Below are 13,168 nucleotides of genomic sequence, written 5' to 3'. Positions count from 1 at the left end.
TCCTGCAGAGTAGCTGGTAGATTTGAACAGCTGACCTTGTGATTAGCAGTCTAACATATTACTATACTAATCAGGTGCCTTAAAATTTTTGAAGGGCTCATGTAAATTTTTTATTGGAAACTTTCTCAGAAGTAAAATTTATCCCCAAGATGACTGGACTGGGGGTAGAATAGTCTAAGAAAGGATAAACTCCTGCATGGTAAAATTACTGTATATAGTAGCATGTAAGACTTTCAAATATGTTGTTATTGTTAAGATCCATTGAGTCAGTTCTGACTCATAGTGATCCTTATAGGGTTTCCAAGAGCAGCTGGTAGGTTTGAACTGCTGACCTTGTGGTTTGCAGTCTGGTGATAAGACTTTCAAATATAGGTGCATTTGGATTAAATATATCCATAGGAGTCCTAGTGTGGAGCTGCAAGATAATGCACTGGATCACAAGGTTGGCTTGAACCACAATGTTGGTAGTACAAACTCATCAACTTTTCCTCAGAAACCCTGTACAGGGTTGTTATGAGTCGGAACCAACTCGATGGCATTTATCAACAACATAGTTGTTGTAGTTAAGTGCTGTCGAGTTGATTCCGACCCATAGTGACCCTGTACAGGGTTTCCAAGGAGCAGCTGGTGAGCTTGAACCATCGACCTTGCAGTGCATATGACTTTGTAGTCTGACGCATTAGCTCACAGCGTCACACCAGGACTCCAACAACGTGGTGGTGGTTATGTTCCGTGCAGTTGGTTCTGACTCATAGTGACCCTGTACAGGGTTTCCAAGGCTGTAAATCTTTATGGGATCAGAAAGCCTCATCTTTCTCCCTCGGAACAGCTGGTAGTTTCTAACTGACCTTGAGGTTCACGGCCTGATTTGTAACCACTACACTACCAGTAGTTGTAGTAAAATGGGGCCCCAGTGGTGCTGTAGGATAACCACTTGGACTACTAATAGAAGGAAGGTTGGCAGTTCAAATCTACCAGCTGGTTCAAAGAAGAACGATGAGACTTGTACTCCAGTAAAGATTTACAGCCTTGGAAATCCTGTATAGTCACTATGACTCAGAATTGACTTGATGGCAGTGAGTTTCTAACAGTACAATGAGACTAAAATTTAGGATTTCTAGCCTTGTTCAATCTGTATCACTTTTTCTGTTTTTTATTCACAGGTCTTGTCTCATTTGTAAGTTTTCTTTACTTGTGGCTTTCAGGACACTCTGGTTTTCCTTCTACCCTTCAGGTCACTTCTATGACTGTAGTTGTACCTCTTTAATCCTACTTCTTCTCCTCTTACATTGGTACAACTATTCCCATGGCTGTCTTCTCAAGTCTTTTGACTTTACCTTTACTTATCCCTTAAATGATGAAGACTTCCTAATTTATGGAGTCCTGGTGTGGTGCTGTAGGATAAGCACTGGATTGCTAACCACAAGGTCATCTGTTCAAACCTATTAGTCACTCCTTGGTAATACTATACATAGGGGTCACTAAGAGTCAGAACCACCTTGATGGCACTTTACAATAACACCACCTAATGTGGCGCTGTAGTATAAACACTCAACTATAAGGTTGTTTTGAACCACAAGGTCTGCAGTTCAAACTAACCAGCTGCTCCTCGGAAACCCTATACAGGGTCGCTGTGAGCTGACACCAACTCATCAGCATTTAGCAACAATCCAAACTTCTGTCCTGAACTTAGCTATATATCTACAACTGACTACATATTAAACCTGACTTAGGATATGCCTAAGGAGCTCTGGTAGCGTAGTGGTTATGAATTGGGCTACAAATCTTAAGGTCAGCAGTTCGAAACTACCAGCATTTCTGCGGGAGAAAAATGAGGCTTTCTGCTCCCGTAAAGATTTACAGCCTCGGAAACCCAGTACAGGGTCGCTATGTGTCGGAACCGACTTGACGGAACCGACTTGACGGTACTTAACAACAACACAACAGGGTATGCCTGTAGGACATAGAAGTAGAACTGCCCCTAAGCTGCTCCTCGGAAACACTGTGAGTTGGTATTGACCCAGTGGCACTTAACAACAATTTTCACAGAAGCACACTGCCACACTCCAAGGAGTGGCTGTGGGTTTGAATCTTCCCTTTCAAGTTAGAAGTTGGGAGCATAACCACTGTTCTATCAGGGCTACTTAGCTACATTTTATGTATCTAATAAGTATCTCAAGCTCAACATGTCCAAAATAAGAATTCCTGATTTCCCTCCCCAAATCTTCTCATTTGCACCTTCTGAAATTTGGTTGCTTACATCATTATCCTTTTATTGTCTTAAAGCAAAAATCTGAAATTATACTTGTGCTTCCTGTCCTCTTATATCCCACATTCAGTTTAAGAAGGTGTTCTGTCAGTTTTAACTTTAGATTGTATCCAGATTCTGATCCTTTCCTTACCTCCTAGGTGGTGGGCATTCTTGCCTAAACTTTCATTATTTCTCACCAGCATTATCTCATTAAACTCCTTAATGGTATCTTTGCTTCCACCTTTGTCCTCCTGAAGTTACACATTCCAGCATAGTAATAATCATAGTGTTGTCTGGCCACAGTAATTTGCATAGACATGTTTTTTTTGAAATGGTTTAAGTATATCCCTTACCATAAGTATGTGTAGGCACTTTAGAGCCAAAACAATATTAATTTTGAATCTGGATTTGAATTTTGGCTCTGCTGTTACTTGCTTTGTGGTTTTAATTAGGTTATTTAACTTTTTTTTAGGTTTTAGTTTTCTTATGTGTTAAATGAAGACAGTAATTGAGATTCTTGATGATTAGATAAGTTGTGTATTAAAAGTTCTTCAAACAGTCCCTGGCATGTAATATGAGTTCCATAAATATTGTCGTTAACTGCCATCGAGTCTGTTCCAACTCAGAGCAACTCTGTATTGGGTTTCCGAGGAATGGCTGGTGAGTTTGAACCACCAACCTCGTAATTCATACTGACCTTGCTTATCCTACAGTGCCACATAGCTAATAAGTAGTTTTCATTTTACAGATAAGGATACTGATAGTCAAATAATTTAAATGATATTCAGAGTTAAAGTCACATAGCTAGTAAATTTCCAAATTGAGATTTTTGTTGTTGTTGTTGTTTGTTTGTTTGAACTTCAAGGCCAGAATTTTGCCCACCAAGTTAGCCATTCACCACTCGTCTGTCAGTTTGGTGGCTTGGTCATTAGTGTCTTATGCATCAAATCTGTTCTTGAGGTGATCTCTGAATTTTGGTGGGATGTGTTCAGGGTGATGTTTTGGCTCTCCTTTGCTTGTAATTTTCTTCAGCTTCAGCCTTATCTTGCATATGAACAATTGATAGTCTGTTCCACAATCTGCCCATGGCTTCGTTTTAGCTGATGAGATGGAGCATTTCCACTGTGTCTACCCATAGATGTAGCCAATTTGATTTCTGTGTATGCCATCTGGTGAGGTCCATGTATGTACTACTAGTCTTTTTATGTTGTTTAAAAATGTTATTTGCGATGAATAAGTCCATTGGTCTTGAAAAATTCTTTCATTGGATCTCCATCATAATTTCTATCACCAGGGTATATTTTCTAACTACTGAGCCTTCCTCTTTGTTTCCATCCTTTTTATTTTAATTACCGGTGTTATCAGTACATTTTGATTGCATGCTTGATCAGTTTCAGATTGAAGAAGTTGGTAGAATTCTTCAATCTCATCATCACTGGCTTTAGTAGTTGGTGCATAATTTTGAATAATAGTGGTATTATCTGGTCTTTAATTTAGGCTTATGGATATTATCCTATCACAAACAGCATTATATTTCAAGATCTTGAAATTCTCTTTCCTTTTTTTAAAATGATGAATGTGAAGCTATTCCTCATCAGTTTGTCATTCGTGGCATAGTAAACCATATGATTGTCAGATTCATAATGGTCAATACCAGTCCATTTCAGCTCACTAATGCTTAGGATATTGATGTTTATGAGATCAAGTGTATGTTTGAAAACTTCCAATTTTCCTAGATTCATGCTTTGTATGTTCCATGTTCTGATTATTAATGGATGTGACAGCTGTTTCTCCTAATTTTCAGGCAGGTCTAACCAATGCCAATTTCTAATTGAAAACCTGATATTTAAATTCCACACTGTTGCCGTAAATAGTATTAATACCTTTTCTGTATGGTGCGACTTAAGTGAATCTGTGTCTGCTCATATATTTAGCTCCTTGATTGCAAGTCAGCCAGGTGCTACCAGGGAGATTACCTTTTCTTTCCATGCTATCTTGGTTTAACTTTACGTAGTAGGTTCTTGGGTTCAGTCCTTCAAAGGATATGTTAACTTTTGTTTGAAATGATATAATTTCCTTCTAAAGTTTGTTTCTTTTTAATCAGCATGTTATTAGGGGCTCCACACTCAAGATTTGAAACAAATTGTAAATTAGCTTTTTTGAAAAGATGTTTTTCTTCTTTTCTTGCAGGTGTATTCCATAGAAAAGTCTCCAAACATCCCTGCCCTATTGACTCTGAGTTGTCAGGGGACTCAGGCTTATGAGGAGGTTCTGCCACACAAAACAGTGTCTAGTGAAGACGACAAGAAAGAGAGGAAAGGATCGTAAAAAGAAACTAAAATACTATAGAAAATCATGGTAGGTTTTTTTTATATTTCCTGATTTTAGTTATGAAAGATTTCAATAGTATAAAATCGTTAACAGTGTTAACAGTGAAGGCAAATGCAAAACAATGGTGTTAATTTTTGGCTCTGGTACTTCAGATAAAGATAGCACTTCATTGTTTGCGCAAAGCAAATGAGCTCAGATTTATTTTGATCCCTTTATACCACAAGATGGAGCTCCATGAGCCTGTAGGCCATAAAGTACTAAAAACAAAGGAGGGGAGTGCTTATGAATAGTATTCCCTAATAAATCTGGTATTAGAAATGAAACAAAGTATAAGATTTGTTGGATGTAAAACTGATGATAAGCTCTTTAAACCGTCATTCAATTCACAATAAAAAGTGAAAATGATTGGCATTAGCAAACCAATACAAATTATAAGGTAACCTTTAGTACAAAATTATATCGTTTCTCTCAAAAAAATTTTCAATTTTTCCCTTTAAAGTTAAAAATCCAAAATCAATATTGTCATTAATGATAAGAGTGTAATAGGAGTTTACAAAATGTAGTAGTGTTTAACTGAAATATGTCACTCTTCAAATGATTTTAAAATAATAAGATCCTGTATTGTGTGAACATTAAAGAAACCTTGCTGTTTGTTGGAGAGTTTGGATTTAAAATTTGTGATATTAGATGATGCTCTTAACTACTGGTGCCTAAGTTTTGATTGGTAAAACGTGCTGGTCTTCCCCCCTCCCCCCCCCCTTTTCCAGTATTTTGGTTATGGAGGATGTTGTGTGAATTTTGTTTTTTTGTATAAAGTGAGAAAAGATTTAAACAGACTTTTTAAGTGTGAGAAAAGCACAGATATATTAATTATCAGTATGTTTAGAAAATCTGGTGGTATTTCTTGAAGTGATATTTGATTTAAAACTACCATTTGTGCTAAGGATTAAGAACTAGTTGGCTTGCTGTTTATAGAAGATGTTCTACTAATATAGATGTTCTACTAGATGGTGGGAAAGAAATGTTGACATTTCTCTGTTATATTTCGTTTTATGATGTGATAAGAAAAAACCCACTTTTACATATTTTCCTCCCAAATGAATTGCCTGCCTCTTCAGCTCATTTATCTGTTACATATGTGATCTACCACTCATCTGTCTGTTTGTTGTAATGTGATGGCTTGTGTGTTGCTTGATTCTGGAAGCTATGCTGTGGGTATTTTAAATACCAGCAGGGTCACGCATTATGGACGGGTTTCAGTTGAGCTCCCAGATGAAGACAGACTAGGAAGGAGGAGAGACCAGACAGTTTACTTCCAAAAACTTTAGGACTAGCAGTAGAACACTGTTGTTGTCAAGTGCCGTCGGGTCGATTCCGGCCCATAGCGACCCTGTATAGGGTTTCCAAGGAGCAGCTGGTGAGCTTGAGCCACCGACCTTGCAGTTCAAACGGCTTTGCAGTCTGTTGCAGTAACCCACAGCGCCACAAGAACAATGTTAAGCACTAGATTATTGGATATGTAAATATAATGATGAGGCCCAGAATATTGCCAGATATAGTGCTGGAAGATGAGCTCCTGAGGTTGGAAGACACTCAAAATGTGACTAGGGGAGAGGTGCCTCCTTACCGTAGAGTTGATAGTGATGACGTGAATGAAGTAAAGCCCTCAGGACCTTGATTTGCTAATGGAGCACAACTCAAAATGAAGAGATAAATGTAAACATCCATTTATCGTTGTAACATGGAATGTACAAAGTATGAATCTTGGAAAATAGGAAATTGTAAAAAATGAAATGGAACACATAAACATTGATATCCTAGGCATTAATGAGATGAAATGGACTAGTATTGGCCATTGTGAATCTGACAATCATATGGTTTACTATGCCAGGAATGATAGCTTGAATAAGAACGGTGTCAAATTCATCATCAAAACGAACATATCAAGATCGTTCATGAAGTACAACACTGTCTTTGATAGGATAATATCCATATGCCTACAAGGAAGACCAGTTAATACCACTATTATTCAGATTTACACACCAACCACAAAAGCCAATGATGACAAAATTGAATTTTACCAGCTTCATCAGTTTGAAGTTGACCAAACATGTGATCAAGATGTATTGATAATTACTGGTGACTAGAATGCAAAGGTTGGAAGCAAAGGTAAAGATTAGTAGTTGGAAAGTATGGTCTTGGTGATAGAAACAGTGTTGGAGATCACGTGATATAATTTTGCAAAACCAGTGACTCGTTCATTTCAAATACCTTTTTAAAATAACAAAAAAGATGACTGTACATGTGGACCTACCATATGGAGTGCACAGAAATCAAGAGGCAGTGGAAAACCTCCGTATCATCAGCCAAAACAAATCTAGGGGCAGACTGTGGAACAGTCCATCAATCTTATATGCAAATTCAGGCTGAAACTCAAGAAAAGTAAAACAAGCCCAGAGCCAAACTATGACCTTGGTTATATCCCACCTGAATTTAGAGATCATCTGAAGGACAGATTGGATACACTAGACATTAAAGACCAAAGACTAGAAGAGTTGTGGGATAACATCAAGCACATAACACCAGGAAGAAAGCAAAAGGTCAGTAAGAAGACAAGGAAGAAGTAAATGAATGTCAGAAGAGACTGAAACTTGCTTTACAGTGTACAGATGGTGAAGCAAATGGAATAAGTGAGGAGGCACAAGAGCTGAACAGAAACTTTCAAAGGTCATCTTGAGAAGACAAAGTCAAACATAATTACATGTGCAAAGGACTGGAGTTAGGAAACCAAAAGGGAAGAACACGCTCAACATTTCTCAAGCTGAAGGAACTGAAGAAGAAAAAGTTCAAATCTCAACTTGTGGTATTGAAGGATTTTATGGGCAAAATACTGAATGATGCAGAAAGCATCAAAATAAGATGGAAGGGATACACAGAATCATTGTACCAAAAACAAATGGTCGATGTTCAGCCATTTCAAGAGGTAGCATATGATCAAGAGCCAATGATCCTGAAGGAAGAAGTCCAAGGTGCTTTAAAGTCATTGACAAAGAACAAGGCATTGGGACTAGATGGAATATAGATTCCATCTATTGGAATAAAGGCACTGGGAATAGATGGAATACAAATTCCAAAAGAAAAAGGTGAGGCTAGAGTTACTTACTGTTCTCAGTGAGTGTGTGACTTGACCTTTGTGATGCTTTATTTCATGTCATGAGGGCCTGAATTAAGTGTGATAATGTGTTCTTTGGGTTTCCTCATAATATGCCAATAATAAGGAAGTAAATGTCATATGGGCCTCTCAGCTGTCCAGAGAGAGTACCTCTGGGTGTCTATACTTAATCACCTAGAGATATTTCAGCCCTTGGGGCCTTCGTGAAGGCTGGCAGTGACTGAGCTATCCCATTCTCCACCAGCTCCTAGAGGACATCATCCAGTTGATTCAGGGTGGCAGAAAAAAAAGCATGTTGTCTTAATGGAAGATTAGGGAGGATGGCAGTGCAGACCTCTGCCAGCAGTAACACAGAATACTGGACAAAGCAGGTTCAAAAGATGGTCCCAGAACTCTGAACTACATATAAAGAAATATTTAGGAAGTTCAAAGGCTTATAGCCAGTGGAATCTATAGCAGAAGCAATAAAGGTGGAGTTTTCTGACCTGTAGCTGCCAGCTGCTCCTGAAATGGCCATCTTGGGTGTGACAGAGCCGCTGAAGGATCAGAGGAGTATTCCCACCACAGAGGTCTGACTGATCCTTGGAGATAAAGGTGTGAGGTGTGGGAATTCTTTTTTTTTTTTTTCCTTCCCTCTGTTCATTGGTCTCTCACTCTCTGTGCATCTCCACTCTGGTGATTAGAGGGGGTGCCTGAGAGAGTAGACACCCCTCACCCTTGGAGAGTTCTACTACACATGGTGATGGATCTACTCAGTGAAGACCACTGCAAAGGAGGAAGGCACTGCTTAAAACAGAACAGTATCCCAGAATGGCTACAGCTTACAGCTAGCCCTGAACTGTTTATCACTAGGAAAAAGTCCTGAATGTGGTTGTGGAGTAGGAGAGAGACAGACTAAAAAAGGAAACAGTCTGAAAATTAAATCCTGAGTTAGGTCATAAGGAGCAACAGTAACATCTTGAAATTTCTCAGGTGTCCTTGAAGGCAAGAAGCTGAGAGAGGGGTGTTAAAGTCATACTTCTATTTTGCTACAAATTTTCTTTTCTTTTATGCAATTAAAAACTATAGTTTTTTTTTTCTCTTTTGCTGTTGCTGTTTTGTTTTTTGGTCCCCCTTTTACCTTCAGGGGGCTCATTCTCTCCCTATGTTACCCAAGAAGAGACAGCAATTGTGGTCATATAGCCAAGCTACAATCACACTCTGTAAAATCCCACCATCCAGGCAAGAGCCAATACCAGCTGCTATACACTAGATAGACCGCCAACACCTGCTACAGTTACTCTTAGTTGAGTAATAAAAAAAGTGAAAAGGGAAGCCCATCCCCTGATCACATCCACCTGAAGACAATCGGGAAGCTCAATAATTACATCAGCATATATTCATCTAATTATTGAAAACACACCTAATTATTGAAGATGCCCAACAAACAACTGACTGTTTTGGCACATGTCCAGAAACAAGATAGAGTAACTGAAACAAATGATGAACTTCAGGTAGACCCAGACTTTCCATTGAAAGGAGGGCAGGCTTTGGAATTCAGGAGAATGATATTGAGGTACATCCAAATGCTCCACAGAGGGGTTGAGAAAATAAGGAAGAAGTCAAAAAGTGCTACAGGAACAATCAAATAAGATAGAAATAGCACTGTAAACAATTCAAAACCTGCAAAAAGAGGTCCAAATGATTAATAATAAGATATCAGAAATGAATAATAAGATATCAGAAATGGACAATACACTAAAAGGGCAAAGGAGTAGAATTGAAGAGATGTAAGTCAGAACCAGTGAACTGGAAGACAAATCTCTCAATACTGGTGAAATAGAAAAGCATGCAGAAAAAGGATAAAAAATCTGAAAAAAAGTCTTAGATTCATGTGGGACAACTGAAGAGGAATAACTTGAGAATTACTTAGTATTCTGGCACAGGAAGAATCTCAGAAGTCTGCAGAGGAGATAGTTGATCTTCTGGGAGAAATTTTCCCTAACAACCTGAAAAATGAAAAGATAAGCATTCAAGAAGCTCAGCAAACCCCAGGAAGGGTAGACCCCAAAAGAAAATCACCAAGACATAATCGTAGTCAAGTTCTCCAAAATCAAAGATAAGGAGAAAATCCAGAAAGCAGCTAGGGAAATGAGAAGTGTTACTTACAGAGGCAAGCAAATCAGATTAAGCAGTGATCTCTCAGTAGAAGCCATACAGCAAGAAGGCAATAGGGAGACATATGTAAAACCCTGAAGAAAAAAAAAAAACTGCCAACCAAGAATTGTCTACCCAGCAAAGCTGTCAATCAAATACAACGGTATTATAAAAAATTCCAGGATAAACAGAAGTTAAGGAATTTGTCAAGGCCAACCCAATACTTCAAAACATCCTAAAGGGAGTTCTTTGGACTGAGAACCAACAAGAACAGACAACAACCTACATAAACTTACACAAAGTGAAGCAGAAAACTTGAACAGACCTATATATAACAAAGGAAGAAACTGATCAGGTCATCAAAAAGTACCCAACCAAAAAAGTGCAGGTACAAGTGGCTCCACTGGTGAGTTTTACCAAACATTTTGGGAAGAGCTGTCACCAATTCTACTTAAATATAGAAAAGGATGGAAAATTTCCTAATACATTTTATGAAGCAAACAGCCCTCATATCAAAACCAGGGAAGGACATCACTAGGAAAGAAAATTATAGACCAGTGTCCCTCATGAACATAGATGCAAAAATTCTCAACAAAGTCCTAGCTAAGAGAATTAAATATCACATAAAAAATAAAAACAAAGAAACATCATGACCAAGTGGTATTCATATCAGGAATGCAAGGATGGTTCAACATTAGAAAAATAAGCAATGTAGTCCACCATATTAATTTAAAAAAGGAAAAGAGCCACATGATCATATTGATTGATGCAGAAAAGGCGTATGACAAAATCCAACATCCATTCCTGATAAAAACACTCAACAAAGTAGGAATTGAAGGGAAATTACTTAACGTAATTAAGAGCATATGTACAAAACCAACAGCCAACATCACTCTCAAAGGATAGAAACTGATATACTTCCCTTTGCTAGCAGGAACCATACAATGATGCCCTCTATCACCACTCCTATTCAGTATTGTGTTGGAAGTCTTAGCAAGAGCTGTAAGGCAAGATAGGAAATTAAAAGTATCCAAATTAGTAAAGAGGAAGTAAAACTATTTGCAGATGATATCTTATACATAGAAAATTCCAAAGACTCAGCAAAGAAAACCCTACTAGATAGAACCTATTGGAAAATTTGGCAAAGTTGCAGGGTACAAGATCAGTATACAAAAATCAGTTGGATTCCTCTATATTAATAATGACAGTGCTGAAAATGAAATTAGGAAAGCAATATCATTTAGAACAGCCACCCAAAGGATGAAATATTTAGGAATAAATATAACCAGAGAAACAAAGGACTTGGTACAGAGAAAACTACAAAACACTACTACAAGAAACCAAAAGAGACTTACAAAAATGGAAGAATATACCATGCTTTTGGTTAGGAATACTTAACAGTGTGAAAATGTCAACACTACCCAAATCAATCTACATATACCACGTAATCCCAATCCTGATCCCAACACCATTCTTTAAAGAGATGGAAAAAACAATTACCAACTTTGTATGTAAAGGAAAGAGACCCAGGATAAGAAAAGCACTGCTTAAGAAGAAGAAGAAAAAAGCACTGCTTAAGAAGAAGAACAAAGTTGGAAGCCTCTCACTCCATGATTTCTAAATTTACTATGTAGCTACAGTGGTCAGAACAGCCTGGTACTGGTAAACTGAAAGGTATATAGATCAATGGAACAGAACTGAGAATCCAGAAATAAACCCATCCACATACAACCAACTGATCTTTGACAAAGGGCCAGTGTTCATTGAATGGGGAGGAGGTATTCTCTTCAACAAGTGGTGCGGTCAGAACTGGAAATTACTATGCAAAAGATTGAAACAAGATCCTCATCTCACACCATATAGAAAAACCAATTCAGCATGAATTAAAGACCTGAATTATAAAGGTCATCAGTGAAAAAATAGGGACCAAATTAAAGGCTCTAATCCAGGGCACACACAAGACTACCAAACATTGTGAAAATTTTACAAACAAAAGAATACAAAATAGATGATTGGGAGATACTGAAAATTAGAAAGTTATGTGCATCAAAAGATTTCACCAAAAGAGTAAAAAGGGAGCTCACAGAATGGGAAAAAGTCTTTTGTAATGACAAATCCGAGAAGGGACTAATTTCTTAAATCTATAGGAAACTGTAGCACTTCTACAAGAAAAAGACAAATAACCCAATTAAAAAAAGGGACAAGACATGAACAGACACTTCACCAAAGAAGAGATTCGGGCAGCCAACAAACACATGAAGAAATGCTCATGATCATTAGCCAGTTTGAGAGATGCAAATCAAAACAACAATGTGATATCATTTGACACCAGCAATAACAGTGAGGTTCAAAAAAGCAGAGGACAATAAATGTTGGCGAGGATGTGGAGAGACTGGGACCCTCCTACATTGTTGGTTAGAATGCAAAATGGTCAGACCACTCTGGAAAAACAGTATGGCGCTTCCTTAGAAAGTTGGAAATAGAAATACCATATGATCCAGCAATTCCTCTACTTAGTGTATATTCACAATAAATATGAGCCATAACACGAGTAGATACATGCACACCAATACCAATGTGCACAGCAACACTGTTCACAATAGCAAAAAGATGGAGACAGCCTAAGTGTCCATCAATGGAAGAATGGGTAAACAAACTTTGGTACATACACACAATGGAATATTATGCTACTTTGAAGAATAACAAGGAAGCTTCAAACCACCACATAACCTGGATAAAATTTGAGGACATTATGCTGAGTGAAATTAGTCACAAAGGACAAATATTACATAAGACCATTATTGTAAAAACTTAATTAAAAAATATCCATATGAAATGAGGGGCAGAAATGTTATATGGATCTTATTGCTTCTGACTGTGTGTTTGGGCAACTCATTTAGCTTACTTGTTCTTGAAGCTTCTTCACAATATTAAAAAGTGCAGAAAGTATCAAAAGAGCATGAAAAGAATACACAGTCTATCAAAAAGAAATGTTCGATATTCAAGCATTTCAAGAGGTAGCATATGATCAAGAGCCAGCGGTACTAATGGAAGAAGTCCTAGGTGCAAGGCTCTGGGAATTAATGGAGTACAAATTGAAATCTTTAAATAAACTGATGTCGCACTGGAAACACTCACTCATCTATGCCAAGAAATTTGGAAGAGAACTACCTGGCCAAACTGACTGGAAGAGGCCCATATTTGTGCCTTTTCCAAAGAGAGGTGATCCAACGGAAGCCTAAATCATCAGACCAATATCATTGATATCCCATGAAAGT

At 37.8% G+C, this 13,168-nt stretch overlaps 1 protein-coding gene across 1 annotated transcript in view; it reads left to right on the top strand.

Moving 5' to 3' along the window:
* Positions 1-4,421: 4,421 nt before the first annotated feature.
* STRBP (spermatid perinuclear RNA binding protein) overlaps positions 4,422-13,168 on the top strand; it is an 88,516-nt gene continuing 79,769 nt past the window's right edge. Inside the window, exon 1 of the mRNA XM_006834743.1 lies at positions 4,422-4,609. Coding sequence (XP_006834806.1) covers positions 4,607-4,609 — 3 coding nt within the window. The 5' untranslated portion in view covers positions 4,422-4,606. The remainder of the gene's footprint in view (positions 4,610-13,168) is intronic.

Source organism: Chrysochloris asiatica, unplaced genomic scaffold (assembly GCF_000296735.1).
Source record: "Chrysochloris asiatica unplaced genomic scaffold, ChrAsi1.0 scaffold00014, whole genome shotgun sequence".
Taxonomy (NCBI): domain Eukaryota; kingdom Metazoa; phylum Chordata; class Mammalia; order Afrosoricida; family Chrysochloridae; genus Chrysochloris; species Chrysochloris asiatica.
The sequence above is the reverse complement of the archived record's forward strand: the minus strand, read 5'-3'. Positions and strand labels throughout refer to the sequence as shown.